A 14,881-nucleotide genomic window follows, 5' to 3' on the forward strand; every position below is an offset into this window, starting at 1 on the left:
CGCAGCAATCTTCAGCCAGAAATGCTAAGTAGAGGATCCATCTCAGCCTCCTCCAGTATCTCAGACGCCAGTCTCCAGCCAATTCGATTCACTCCACGTGAATCAAGAAATGGTTGGAGGCACTGGATACTGCAAAGGCAATGGGCCCTGATAACATTCTGGCAATAGTACTGAAGACTTGTGCTCCAGAACTTGCTGCTCTGCTAGCCAAGCTCTTCCAGTACAGTTACAACACTGGCATCTCCCCAATAATGTGGAAAATTGCCCAGGTATATCCGGTCCATAAAAAGCAGGACAAACCCAACCTGGCCAATTACTGCCCAGTCCACTCTTAATCATCAATGAAGTGATGGAAGAGGTCATCAACAGTACTATCAAGCAGCGCCTGCTCAGCGACACCCACTTTGGGGTTTTGCCACAGTCACTCTGCTCCTGACCTCATTACAGCCTTGGTTCAAACATGGACAAAAGAGATGAATTCTAGAGGAGAGGTGAAAGTGACAGCCCTTAACATCAAGGCCACGTTCGACAAGTGTGGCATCAAGGAGTCTTAGTGAAGCTGGTATTGGGGCAAACTCTCTGCTGGTTGGAGTCATACCAGGTACATAGAAAGATGGTTGTGGAGAATCAGTCATCTCAGCACCAGGATTTCTCTGCAGGAGTCCCTCAGGTTAGTGTCCTAGGCCCAACAATCTTCAGCTGCTTCATCAATGACCTTCCCTCCATCATAAGGTCAGAAGTGGGGATGTTTGCTGATGATTGCACAACGTTCAGCACCATTTGCAACTCCTCAGATACTGAAGCAGTACGTGTTCAAATGCAACAATATCTGGACAATATCCAGGCTCGGGCTGAGAAGTGACAAGTAACATAAATGCAGGCAATGACCATCATCAGTAAGAGACACTAACCACTGCACTTTGACATTCAATGGTGATATGATCACTTAATCCCCCACATTCTTGAGGTTATCATTGACCAGAAACTCAACTGGACTCACTACATAAACACAATGGCTACAAGAGCAGGTCAGAGGCTAGGAATAATGCACTGAGTAACTCACCGCCTGATTCCCCAAAGCCTATTCACCATCTACAAGGCACAAGTCAGGAGTGTGATGGAATACTCCCCACTTGCCTGGATGGGTGCAGCTCCAACAACACTCAAGAAGCCAGACACCATCCAGGATAAAGCAGCCTACTTGATTCACACCTGCAAACATTCAATTCTTCCACCATTGATGCTCAGTAGCAGCCGTTTGTACAATCTAAAAGATCCTTAGACAGCACCTTCCAGACAATTGACCATTTCCATCTAGAAGCACAAGGGCAGCAGATAAATGGGAAGACCATCACCTGCAAGATCCCTTTCAAGCCTCTCACCATCCTGACTTGGAAATATATTACCATTCCTTCACAGTCACTGGGTCTAAATCCTGGAATTCCCTCCGTAACGGCATTGTGCTCACTGCCACCTTTTCAAAACCAACTAAAGATAATGACTGGAACTCACCAAGGCTCCTTCCAAACCCCTGACTACCACCATCTAGAAAGACAAGGGCAGCAATAAATAGGCACATCATTACCCGGGAAGTTCTGCTCCAAGCTACTAAGCATCCTGCGTTGGAAATATATCATCGTTCCTTCACCGTCACTGGGTCAAACATTTAGAATTCCCTTCCTAACAGTACTGTGGATGTACTTACACCACATGGATTGCAGCAGTTCTGGAAGGCAGCTCACCACCACCTTCACAAAGACACTAGGGGTGGGCATTGAATACTAGCCAAGCCAGCGACACCCACATTGTGTGAATGAATAAAAAAACTGGTCTTACCAATGATGCCCATAGCTTGAGAATATATTAAAACAGATGTTGGATTGTTCCATATCATAGAACCCTACAGTGCAGAAAAAGGCCCTTCAGCCCATCGAGTCTGCACCGACCACAATCCCACCCAGGCCCTACCCCTACATCCCTGCACATTTTACCCACTAATCCCTCTAACCTACGCATCCCAGGACACTAAGGGGCAATTTTAGCATGGCCAATCAACCTAACCCGCAGATCTTTGGACTGTGGGTGGAAACTGGAGCACCCAGAGGAAACCCACACAGATACAAGGAGAATGTGCAAGCTCCACACAGACAGTGACCTGAGCCAGGATTTGAACCCAGGTCCCTGGAGCTGTGAAGCAGCAGTGCTAACCACTGTGCTACCGTGCCACCCTTGTATTCTAATTTACAATATTCAGTACTCATAACCATCGATATTTGAAATTCATTTAAAATCAACTTCCATCATGGTCTAGAGTTGAATTGAGGTAAAATTCAAATAAAGTACAAAAAAAAGTTTTAATTTGATCTAAGTTGAAACAAATGAACAATTACATCTAATTTGTGAATATGTAAATTTAACAGCATTAAAGATAGGTACAGACGGTGAGGTTAATCCTTACAGATGACGTTACGGATTAGAGATTGTGTTGGAGGGTGTAATGTATGAGAGAGGAGGGTGTGTGAGTGAGTGAGAGAGAGGAGGTTGTGGATGAGTGTGTGAGAGAGGGGAAGGTGAGTGTATGTCTCTGAGTGTGAGAAAGGTAGGTGAGTATGTGTGAGAGAGGGGTGTGTTTGTGTGTGTGCACACGTGTCTGGTAGATGGGTCCAAAACAACCACCAACATCACTGATTATGAATGGCAAAAGGTAAGACTTAAATTTTATTTTAATAGATAGCTTTTTGGATTACCCACTCCTAATATGGGTACTGCTTCCAGGGGTTAATGTTAAAGGGCCATAGGACAATACCCATTAATACGTAGGTTTAAGTTTTGTAAACTCTTTAAAAAAAAGAGATAACAGGCAAAATGTTGTGACACTTTCAAATGTCATTATTAGATGCTGCTTTATAATGCTGTTATCTTTTAAACAGTGATTCAAAAGGTTCTGTCCCACAAAGATAGATTAGCCATTATATTGACCACCATCGTTTATTACAGTACTTTTTTCAATGTAGAACAAGGCATGATGCATTCAGAAAGTGTTAGTGAAGTTTCCTTGCCAAGTTTGTTACTGGAATTTAAAATGCACAGACAGTTCTGACATTGAACAAATCATTCCCTTGCTTTCGAAAGGTGAAAGAAATCTAAGCACCTGCTCTGGGCAATCTGCTTTGAAATGGAAATGATACAGTGTTCAATTTCAGATTCTTGGGGACAGGATTTTCCAGTCCCTCCTGCCTGTGGGATCTTCTGGTCCTGCCGAAGGTGACCCCCTCGGGTAGGTGCCCCAGCAACATGCTCAGTGAGCAATGCAAATAACCATTGACTTTAGTAGGACTAGAAGATCCCATTAGCAACCAATGGCGAACCACCTGGAAAGCACGGCACTGACATAGCCCAATGAATGAGGGAAGGGGGATTGGCAGGAAGCAGAAAGTTCCAGCCTTGGAGTTGGAAGATAATGTGTTGATAGTTGAGATCATGGAAGCTTGGCTGAGTTCTGAAAGCTGAAGTAGTACTGGGCTCAGTCTGTTGACACAGCTGTCCAAAGAATGACAACATTATAAGATATTCTGCCTTTGATGTGGTTTCTGACTACATGGATTCCACATCCTAATTGTCACCTGTTAGAAGGATTCAAAACACCTTGGGACTAAAACACTAATAAAGACTATTAAAACAGAGTGGATTAACTTAGGACAAGAGTCACAGACTGCCTTATACTTATATTTTACAGACGTACTGTTTGCATAGAAACACATAACCACAGTTAGGGAACTCTGAAAAGTTTATTATTGAAAAAGCATTCATCTTGGGCAATTGCACAGAGTTCATTCTAAAATGATCTACATTCTTTATAATAATACACTCACAGAAGCATAGCTGTTGTTATCAGCATAGGCTCTAGACAGTCCTCATGAACAAAATATTCCATCAGCAAGGACGAAGTTAGTGATCCCAGACGGCTTAATGAATAGACAAAGTATTAAACTAGATAAGATGGTGCGGAGCAAACAACAGGTGGCCATGGGGAAGACAGTCAGAAATCACTTGTCACCACTGTTCCCATACTGTCAGATAATAAATGTAATTGATATATGTAAGGTATATGACATTTACTAATAATGATTGATCGGTACTAATGATGATTGGTTCATTTCTGATTGGGATGAGGCTGTGGGCATGTAAAATGACTTTTGGAAATTGTATAATTATATTGCCAATGTGATGTAACTTCAGAGAAGTGTTGGAATGCCCAGCACATTTCTCACAACGTGCGTTTGTCATTAAACAACATCTTTCACCAGGATACTGTTGTTACGCGTCTTTATATTGTCTAGAGTTCAGCTCAGTACATCACCTAAGTCTATTGTTATCAGATCAATGTCAGATTTTTGAATGAGATTTTTATTACATTGCCACCAGTTTATGTTTTTACACACGTAATTAAAATAATTCCTACTGCTTTTGAGGATTATACATAATAGATACTGGGTGTGCACTTATAAAGGGGACATGGGAAAAGGGATCTGAGAAGAAATGGAGGTGGCATCGGCAATCTGGGAGGGTCTGGGTGTGGGGGTGTGGCATGAGGTTCAGGGAGCTTTTAAAGGATGTTGGAATTGGGGCTGCTGCCTCTGAGAACCACTGCACCTCTGCATCTACACACCATTGCAGCCTGCAAAGTTCACCCAAGGCAGGCCATCATTCAGAAGCTACAGAAATGCGCAACTTGTTTTCCTGTCCCTACATAAAAATCCAGGTTCTGGCATTTTCTTTACCCTCAGATTTCAACATGTTTGTGCCTTCCCCTTCTTCAACCCACATCCCTTAATTCTGTTCTGCTTTTCTCCTCCAAAATTTGTTAATGAAATAGAAATGGTACAAAATATATTACTTCAAGGTGCAGCATAACATAGACACTCCTCATGAATGGTGTAAAGATAGCGAAAGATGAAACTTAAATAAAATAATGTTGAATTCAGCTCTTGCTATTTCAAGACTTGGTGAAGTTGCAATTAACAATTTGTGGTGAAGCAATGGCGTAGTGGTATTGTCATTGGTAGTATTCCAGACACTCTGGGTAACGCTCCAAGGACCCTGGTTCAAGTCCCACCATGGCACCTGGTGTTATTTGAATTCAGTAAAAATCTGGAGATAAGTCAAATAATGACCATGAAACTATTGTCAATCTTCAAAAAACACATCTGGTTCACCAACATCCTTTGGGGAAGGAAATCTGTCATCCTTGCCTGCTCTGGCTACATGCAACTCCACCAATATTTAAAGGAAAAAAGGATAGGCAATAAATGCTGGCATAGCCAGCAACTCCCACATCCTTTGAACAAATAATTAAAAAAAAACCCAGTTGAGTGCTGAACTATGTGGTCAGATCAGCCAAGTACACATCAGGTGAAGCTGTGCTGAAACTGGATTGTTCTTTGCCCAAATGTTACCTTGAGATTAAGATATAAGGGAAGGGTAAAGAAACTGAAATTTATCACTCTTGTTCATCTTCAGCAGCCATTTGTATCAATTGGCTTTACGTTCCTTTGTTATTTGCGGTGTACCCTTTTGTGCCCAATATCCAGGCGATAGTGAAAACAAGGGATTGTAAAGGAAATTTGGTAATTATAGGACGGATGTCAGAGGTAGATTCTTTACTCAGGGGGTAGTAAGGGCGTGGAATGCCCTGCCTGCAGCAGTTGTGGACTTGCCAACTTTAAGGGCGTTCAAATGGTCAGTGGATAGGCATATGGATAACATTGGAATAGTTTAGGTTAGAGGGTCATTAGATTGTTGTGCCGACCAGTCGAACCATCGAGGGTCGAAGGGCCTGTACTGCGCTGTAATGTTCTATGAAAGCACATTACTCTGTAAACTGTGCCCTAGAATATACTACCCACCCCTCTTTGGAAAGTGGGCTGAGTATATACTGATGGCAAAGTGAAACTCCTAGTCTGTTCCAACAAATGGTTTCATCAAAATAGAAAAATAATCGAGCTATGTAGCATTGAACTAAATTATACACTCCATTATAAGCCTCAATACATAAAATAAGAAAACGCCACTCACTCCTTCTCTGAAGAGCTGGGAAGGAGCAGGTTTGCCAACCATTTTAACTGTAACCTACCTAGTAGAAATCAAGGAGCTGAATAGTTAAAATGTCTTGGATAACATATCCATTGGAAAGCTGCTCAGGTAGCACCAGAGTGGTCTTTGTTTAAATATGTAACTCCTGTGTTCAATTATATTATTGGGTCCAACTGCCATTTTAACCAGGACCTGAAGGAGGAAATTGCTGCAGTGTTTACACCAGGTTGAAAAAGATTTTACTCTCTCCCTGTGGGACCTGGAGTAACATTTCTGCCCCTCATGGTGCCAAAACAAAGTAGTGACCCCCTATCTCAGGTACCCTTCATCCCTCCTGCAAGATCATTCTGGGTTTCCATTTCCTACACCTATTTTCACATTGATACCTGGAACATGAGAAATTGGAGCAGGAGACCACATACACTCTGAGTCTGGTCCACCATTCAGACCAATCATGGCTGATTTTCAGCCTCAACTCCAATGCTCCCCATATCCCTTGACTCCCTGAAAAACCAAAATAATCTGCATGTCTCAGTCTTAAAGATATTCAGTGGAGCATCCACAATCCTCTGGCATAGAAATTCCAAAGATTCACAAGTCTTGGACTGAAGAAATAAAGTAATAATCTCAGTAATAAACGATCAACTCCTCGTCCTGTCACTCTGATCAGGATATTCTGGCCACACGTGGCCAATGGGGGAGTGGGGGGGGGGGGGGGTGTGCGGGGTGGTGCAGTAGGCCAGCCAAAAGACCAGAAACTGAACTGGACTAGACATACAAATACTGTGGCTACAAGTGCAATTCAGAGGCTGGGAATTCTGTGTACAATAACTCACCTCCTGACTCCCCAAGGTTTGTCCACCATCTGCAAGGCACAAGTCAAGGGTGTGATGGAATACTTTCCACTTGCCTGGATGGGTGCAGTTCCAACAATACTCAAGAAGCTCAACACCTTCAGGAGAAAGTAGCCCGCTTGATTGGTACCCCATCCACCACTTTTAATATCCACTCTCTCCACCACCACTGGCACAGTGGCAGCAATGTGTACAATCTCCATGATGCTCTGCAGCAACTCACCAACTGTCCCTTCGCTAGCACCTTCCAAACCTGCAACCTCTAACACCTAGAAGGACAAGGATATCAGATACATGGGAACAACATTACCTGGAAGTTGCCCTCCATGTCACTCACCATTGACTTGGAAAATCATCATTGTTGCTGGTTCTGGGTCAAAATCCTGGAACTTCCCCCAAAACAGCATTGTGGATATACCTACACCACAGGGACTACAGCAGTTCAAGGTGACAGTTCACTACCACCTTCTCAAGGACAATAAGTTTTCATAATTTTTTCATAGAAGTCCTACTGTGCAGAAAGAGGCCATTTGGCCAATCAAGTCTGCACCGACCACAATCCCACCCAGGCCCTGCTCCCATATCCCTACATATTTACCCACTAATCCCTCTAACCTCTGCATCTCAGGAGACTAAAAGACAATTTTAGCATGGCCAACCTAACCTGCACATCTTTGGACTGTGGGAGGAAACTGGAGCACCCAGAGGAAACCCATGCAGACACGAGGAGAATGTGCAAACTCCACACAGACAGTGACCCAAGCTGGGAATCGAACCAGGTCCCTGGAGCTGTGAAGCTGCAGTGCTAACCGTGTGCCACCCTGAAGGGATGTGGTGCCTTACCAGCAACACATCCCATTAAATAATAATTTTTTAGAAGTGCTTGAAGGGAGTTTATTGAATGGGCTCATCAGTGGATAGTTAAGTCTGTAATAGATACTTAGAGCTTTATTTTGTTTCATTTGATCACGGACTCTGATGTTTGCTCATGATGACTGAGTTGGCATGAAGAATGAAAGACCAAATGATGCTGAGTGGGAGAATCATGGGTTACTATGAGTTGACATAGAGACTATACAAGGGCCATGGCTGATGTACAGAGGGGCATTGGTTGGCATGGAGTGTGTAAGGGACTGTGGGTGTGGGTAGAAGGCCATATATTGGCAAGGAGGGTATGAGGGGCCATGGGGTAGGTCTGAGGCCTGAGGTGGCCTAGGGGCATATGTAGGAGGTGACAGGATGTGGACTGTTTTTATTATGCCACTTTTCTTACATCTGTGCTCTAGGACTTTGTCCTGGTTGTAAGTTTCTTGTACTGCCCACCTCCACATCCTGTACACTGAATCTGCCTCTGTATGTTTGTTTGGGATGGGATTGGGAGGGGGGAAAATGACCAGGTAGTAGCTGGCACCACACTCACCAACACCCCCTCCACCACAACACCGGAACAAAAAAAACTGACTCTCTCGAGTTGGGAATTTCTGAGTGTGAACATTTGGCCCTCATTTTGATCTGGCCTTGCTTGAAGCTGGAGACCTCAAATACACAACTCTTCAGCAGGTGATTGCAAAATCTAAGCTCACCATCAGCTTCTCAGAGAAGCTTACATACAGAAACATGATCTAAATCCCTTTGATGTTACACAGAAATAGAAGGCATTAAATGTCTGCATCTCTCATAATTACATTAGATCCACACATCCAATGATAACTGTCAGATAACTAATCTTTGATGATGACAATGACAATGTTGTTCATGATCAAATGTAATCACAACAATGCCAAACTATTAAAAGCCTCGCAGCCAGCCTGTCAGGAGCCTCAGCTGACAACAGTTTTTGTTGACAAGCTTTACATATTGTTTCACTACAAAATGAACAATTAATCGACCACAGGTAAATTAACCCATCAGTCAAGGTACTAAAACATAGTCATTTAAGAATCAGCTGGATGTTATAATTTCATTGTAGGCTTTTTATGTGGATGGGCTGAGACAACCTTTTCATTTTATTCTGTATCTCAAATCTACACAGAGCAGATTATGAATGCACTGTATAAACTGAGGGAAGACTTTACATCCTTTTGCATCTGCTTTAATCCAATTTAGTCAGGATAGCCACTATACCTTGTCCCAATTTACAGCACAAAATATATAAACATCTATGGAATAATAACCACCACATTTATTTAACACACCTGATGAGTGCTTCACAAGGCACTTGGAGAAGGGGCACGGAGTAAAAGTTATCAAATGAATAATGAAGAAATGGGTTTCTGGTTGGTAAATTGTAGAGGAGTGTGATTTTGGGAGAATATTGCAGAAGGCACCAGTACACCAGCTGAATGTGCTGCTTAAAATAGCAGTGCTGGAATCCCAGGGTCAGGATTAGAAGGTGAGTAGAGGAATGTGGGGAGAAAAAAAATTTGAAAAGAATTGGAATGAGGCTGCAGAAAGATTTGAAGAATGAGCATCATGAAGCTAATTTGGGGCACTGAGTCAGTGGAATCAATTTGAATGGACTTTGTACAGGAGAGGACATGAGACACAGTGATCAAATTGATTTAAGTAATGAAGGGAAGGAAACCAATAAAACGCTTAAATTAATAACCTGGATTAGATTTTAATGGCAAAAGAGATGGAGGGGGACTTGGCTGAATGAGGGTTAGGGGGCTTAAGTGATAGGTGACATTTCATTAATGTCCTAACCCTGTTAGCGGTCATGGGTTTTAACAAAAAGGTGTTGTTTGCACACAGATTCAAAGTAACACACAACAGGTTTATAGAAAGCAAAGTTCTTTGCATAGAACAGAAAATGAAACTAAGACAGAAGCCTGTGAAACATCCCAATGATACCATCATCAAATCCAGCTCTTAAAGCAATGATGTAACTACTTAAATATGTAAGTTTCTAATAAATGTGACCTGATAAAGGAAGAGTATTGTAATAATTGTGAGGCTCTACAATTACTTGGCAGGTGAAAGTAAATTTATTTATTTGAAAAGAATTATTTGTGGAGGAGAACAATGAAGATCACCATACTCTTCAACTCCCTAGGGTCAACTGCTGATTCAACCACTGAGCTCCAATTACTGCCCTTCAACCACCGCAACATGAACTTGGGCTCACATTCCACCTCCGCAGAAAGTGAGTTTGGACTAGAGTTCAATTGCTGCTCCTCGCTCTAGGCCCTGCGCTCCCGAACTCACGCTATACTGCGCTAACACAAGTACCCTTAGGCATCAAGTCAATCCCTTTGAACTGTAAAAGGATGATGATGATGCAAAATACTCAGTCAGGACTGATGGAACTTTCATATTTGTTAATAAGCCCTTGTAGTCATATCATGACTTCACTAGTTCTTCTTTATTAATTGGATTTGGGCATCACTGGCTAGGCCAGCATTTATTACCCAATCCTAATTGCTCTTGAACCAAGTGGCTTGTTAGACCAATTCAGAGGGCAATTAAGAGTCAACCATGTTGCTATGGGTTTAGAGTCACATACAGCCAGATCAGGTAAGGATAGTGGAATTCCTTAGTGAACCAGATGGGTTTTACCCATCGATAATGGTTTCGTGGTCACCATTAGACTTTTCACTCAAGTTTCACCATAAGCCATGGAGGGATTCAAAACCATGTGCCCTGAGCATTAACCAGGATCCCTGATGCAGCGACAATACCACAATGCCACACCTCCCTGTTCCAGGGTAAAGACCTCATGGTTATTTGACTATCCCAGTTTTCTGTACAAAAATGAAGACTCATTACAGCAGGAGTGTTCTGTTTATTGTATAAATGTTACTATTTCATTTTTTAAAATCTTATCAGCCATTATAACACTGACCAATTAACAGTACAATAGACAAATATTCTCCCAAATGACATTAAAAATAGCTTTACACATAAATCACAGTAGGGATCATTCTTTAGGGATTGTTACAATAGAACAATCAAAACAAATTGTTAATTATTTTTGATGTCAATAAATTGGTTTTATAAACTCTGGGAGCCTTTTGACTTCAAATTCCCGGGGAGAATCAAGTTTACTTTAGAAAATGATTTTCACTGACACCCAGAGGTCACATCCATTTTCGGCAGGATTTTTACAGAGGATTCTTCTGGATTCCCACCTGATCAGCAGGGATCTCGGGTGATCTCCACAAAATGTCCCTATTAGCTCAAAAGTGATCACAGCCTGCTCACAGGAGCAGTACCACATCTTCCAGACATCAGAGTTTATGGGAAAGAAAAGCAGCGACGTTGAAAAGTGAATCTGTTTTTCAAAATGATGGACTGTTTCTTTAAAAAGTACTAGGAACAACTTGTACTTAAGCTCGCAATAGTGGCAGACAGTTGGGCAACTGTAATTAATTCCTGTACTTAGCCCACAGCCATACCAGGTAAAGCTTATATTTCCTGTTGCTTTTGGAGGGGTGAGCTGGGGGAGGCATCATTTTGATCTGTCCAATGTATATTTCATAGAATATTTGTGTTTTCCAAAGTGAATACCTCTTGCACCAGCCAGATATCTAGAAATTTTCTTCTCTTCAATATTCACAATTTCTCCTTTCATCACTTTTCCTTTTACAATATCAATTATGCTTACTAGAAGACCACATCTTGTAGATCGTCATTCACCAAAAGGAAGTTATTACTGATATTCTGCTCTAGAATCAATTGTTTTAAAATCTAATGCATAGTTATTTTGGGAGCAAGAACAATCCAATCAGAATCCAATGATCCTCTGTGGGAACTATGATACCTAATTAAAATTCAGTCTATTTTATAGTTCAGTTACTTAAAAGGCACAATTTCCTGTATTTGTTTACATGGAAACCTCTTCCTAGTGTATAATTTAAATGTTCTTTGAAAGGGTTGCAGGTCCTTATTTAGTTTGATGCTACATTACCATCTACCCTGCTGATGTATCATCTACTCCTCAATTGGTTAGCAACAATATGTTAGTGCAGCATTTCTAAGTGTTGAGAAGTATAAATGTTGCATTCTGAAAATTCTGACTCACTCCCAAACTATCCAAGTTTTGTAAATAGAAACATATTTTGCAATAAAATACCTCATGTGTCAAGTGTAAACAGCTGTTAAGATTTCTAGAAAGTACAACCTTAACCTCCGATCAAATCTGAGGCACAATGTTCTCAGTTAGGAAACCATGGATGAGAAATTAGGGCATGAGGCGAAACTGTATCCACTGCTGCCGATACTGTATAACTCGTTGTGTTTTCCCTTTAATTATCAATTATCACCACACCAAGTAAAAAAAAATGCATGAGGCAACAGCAAAAAGTTTTGAAGTGAATGCAAATAGCATTTGCTCCAGACAATTCAGTTTCTGCTATGCCATAATTAAACAGTGGGAATAAAACCACTTATTTTAAATATGTGTTAAGTCAGTGCTTTAGTAAGCTTACTCTTTTTTTGGTCACTCAGTAAAACACAGGTTTGCTGTTGAGAGGATGATAACCCCACATGCTGATATTATCTTAGATTAAGAATACTTATGGATACAAAGGAAACTCTATAACTGATAACTACGTATTATTGAGCCTTCTCATTACATAGCTCAAAAGCAGAGGCAGTTCTCATTGACCCATTGATTTTAGTATTTTATAATCTTGTTGATTAAAGTTTAAATCAATGTCCTCACCTTCGCCATTCAAGTACCCTTTGAGTTCAGTGTCTGTAATCTAGTCCATTCATGTACCTGTTCAGTGTCCTTACCAAGATCAATTCAGGATCTATAATCCAAACCATTCAAGTAGCTATTCAGTTCATTGCCCAAGACAAGATCTTAAATAAAAAGGTGCAAAGATCAGAAACAGTGAGGATACTAAGCACCTTTGCCAGAGCTCTAATGTGCTTAAAAGGGCTGAGTCTCTACCAGAACCATCCTGAAATCTGTGCCTGGACAAATTAAACAGTCAAGGGTAGTTAGAATAAGATACAAGGCAGTAATTTAGCGGTATAAATCACAAAACAACAAAAGCAAAGCTCAAGCAGTTCATGATGGCATTGGATCGCAGCAGTGGTATTTATGAAACAGATTAATGACCACTAATGGCTGCCCTCCTCATCTCCAAAACTGCATCTCCAGGTGCCTATGCGCCTCACAATCTGCAAGTTCTGGGATGCAGCACAGATGTAGGGGAGGAGGATAAACTTTGAGTAAAGAAGAGGCTGCAGTTGCTAAGTTTCCCTCAATCATGTCACTGCTCAAAACGAGCACTTTCAAAAAATTGTAGAAATTATTCCTGGGTGAGAACCATAAAGGCACTCCCAAGTATCAGAAACTAAAGGATACTCTCCCTGTATATTTTTTTTATGACATTCACATATTATATACAGCAGAGATTATACAACACAATCCATTGTCCCAGAATTGAACAATGGGTTGAATAATATTTGATGGACAATTGTTTGCATACAGTGAAACAAATCTACATAAGCAGGCTGGCCTACTAGAACACTAATAAGTTATTAATCATCATACGAACTTCACTGTACCAAATCACATTATCCACCAAATTCTTAAACCTGTCTAAAATATTAAATACAGAATTATTTCTAAAAGGGCCCAGGACAGCCTGAGAACTCCTCAGAACAGAAGAAACACAGCATGTTTGGCATTTTGTGCCCCTTCACACTGCCTTTCTGTTACTTGCAGTGCATTTACTCAATGGACTCAAGTTTCTTCAACAGCTGGTTGAATCGCATTCACTTTGCTCACTGGATGTTGCTGTGTTTTTTTCCTCTTTAAATTGTTTTTTGTGCTTGCAAGGTGCTGCTCATTGTAGTGCTCAACCATAATGATACACAAAATCATAGCTGCTGGGTTCTTTGGGAATGGGAGGTGGTGTCTCGGGGATCTGGATGTTCTCCAAGTCCAGGAGGCGCAGTTTCATTTCCATACTCAGCAGAGTATCCAGGTCATTCTTTGTCAGGTCACTGGTCATCTCTTTTCCCAGCAAAGCGTTTAGTCCATCAGTCCAGATACAGTACTGCAGAGAACACAAATGGCACGTTAAAGAATTTAGAAAGCTTGAGCCAAAGCAAAACTGTTCCAGGACAGTGACCTCTTTCCTGAGATCACATACAGCTTACAGAAGGGGGAAAGTGAAGTTGGCTAGTGTGGATCAGATTGGTGCCAACAGTTTGAGGTTTCCACTTTTAGGCAGAGGACTCCTGAAAAAGTGCAGGTGTCCTGACCAATTTTTAATCCTTCAACCAACATCAAAAAAAACAGATCATGTATCAAAAAAAAAACACTTCCTCAGTGCTGTTCATGGACCTTGCTGTGGGCAAACTGGCTATCAAATTTCCAATCATGAATTCACTTCAAAAGTATAAAGTGCTTTGTGGCAAAGAGAGATTGTAAAAAGCGGCACGTAAATACAAGACTTTTATCTTTCATTATGATATACATTTTTTTGTCTCAAAAGGCTACACAGAAGACATTAAAAAGATTATAGGATCAGAAAATCAATCTGGCTCTAATTGTCTCATTGTCATATTTGAGGTTAATTTGATCTCCCTTCAACCTCAATGAAAAGTGTATATAGACTGTTGGAGTTGGTCAAAATAAAGATTAAAAATAACATTCTCCATGAGACAGGCCCCTTAGCAAGCTCCTTAAAGAGTTTAGCTGGCCATTAATTGGTGGCAAGCAAGCTTCCCATTCCCTCTCTCCTGTCCTTTGAAATATCCAACCTGTCCCAGAAGTGCTGGGATTCTGAGACTATCTGCAGACCTATGATTTTGAAATATTGTAACATTTGAAAATTCATAACTTTCTAACAACTAATATTAAACTAATAGACCCATTATTTCCTAGTTTATACTATTCAGGTCAACAAGACAATGCTATTGGACACTTGTCAATCCAAGGTGACAATTTCTGAATTGACAGAGATTCCTGA

At 41.2% G+C, this 14,881-nt stretch overlaps 1 protein-coding gene across 5 annotated transcripts in view; it reads right to left on the reverse strand.

Annotated features, from left to right (window-relative positions):
- Positions 1–10,694: 10,694 nt before the first annotated feature.
- LOC145354005 (engulfment and cell motility protein 2) overlaps positions 10,695–14,881 on the reverse strand; it is a 174,212-nt gene continuing 170,025 nt past the window's right edge. For 4 of the 5 annotated variants that reach the window (XM_080205078.1, XM_080205076.1, XM_080205077.1 and 1 more), the window contains one exon: positions 10,695–13,963. In XM_080205078.1, coding sequence (XP_080061204.1) covers positions 13,763–13,963 — 201 coding nt within the window. In that variant the 3' untranslated portion in view covers positions 10,695–13,762. The remainder of the gene's footprint in view (positions 13,964–14,881) is intronic. The other variant, XM_080205079.1, reaches the window with a different exon arrangement.

The sequence above is a fragment of the Carcharhinus amblyrhynchos genome, chromosome 16 (assembly GCF_965287045.1).
Source record: "Carcharhinus amblyrhynchos chromosome 16, sCarAmb.v2.hapA, whole genome shotgun sequence".
Classification (NCBI taxonomy): domain Eukaryota; kingdom Metazoa; phylum Chordata; class Chondrichthyes; order Carcharhiniformes; family Carcharhinidae; genus Carcharhinus; species Carcharhinus amblyrhynchos.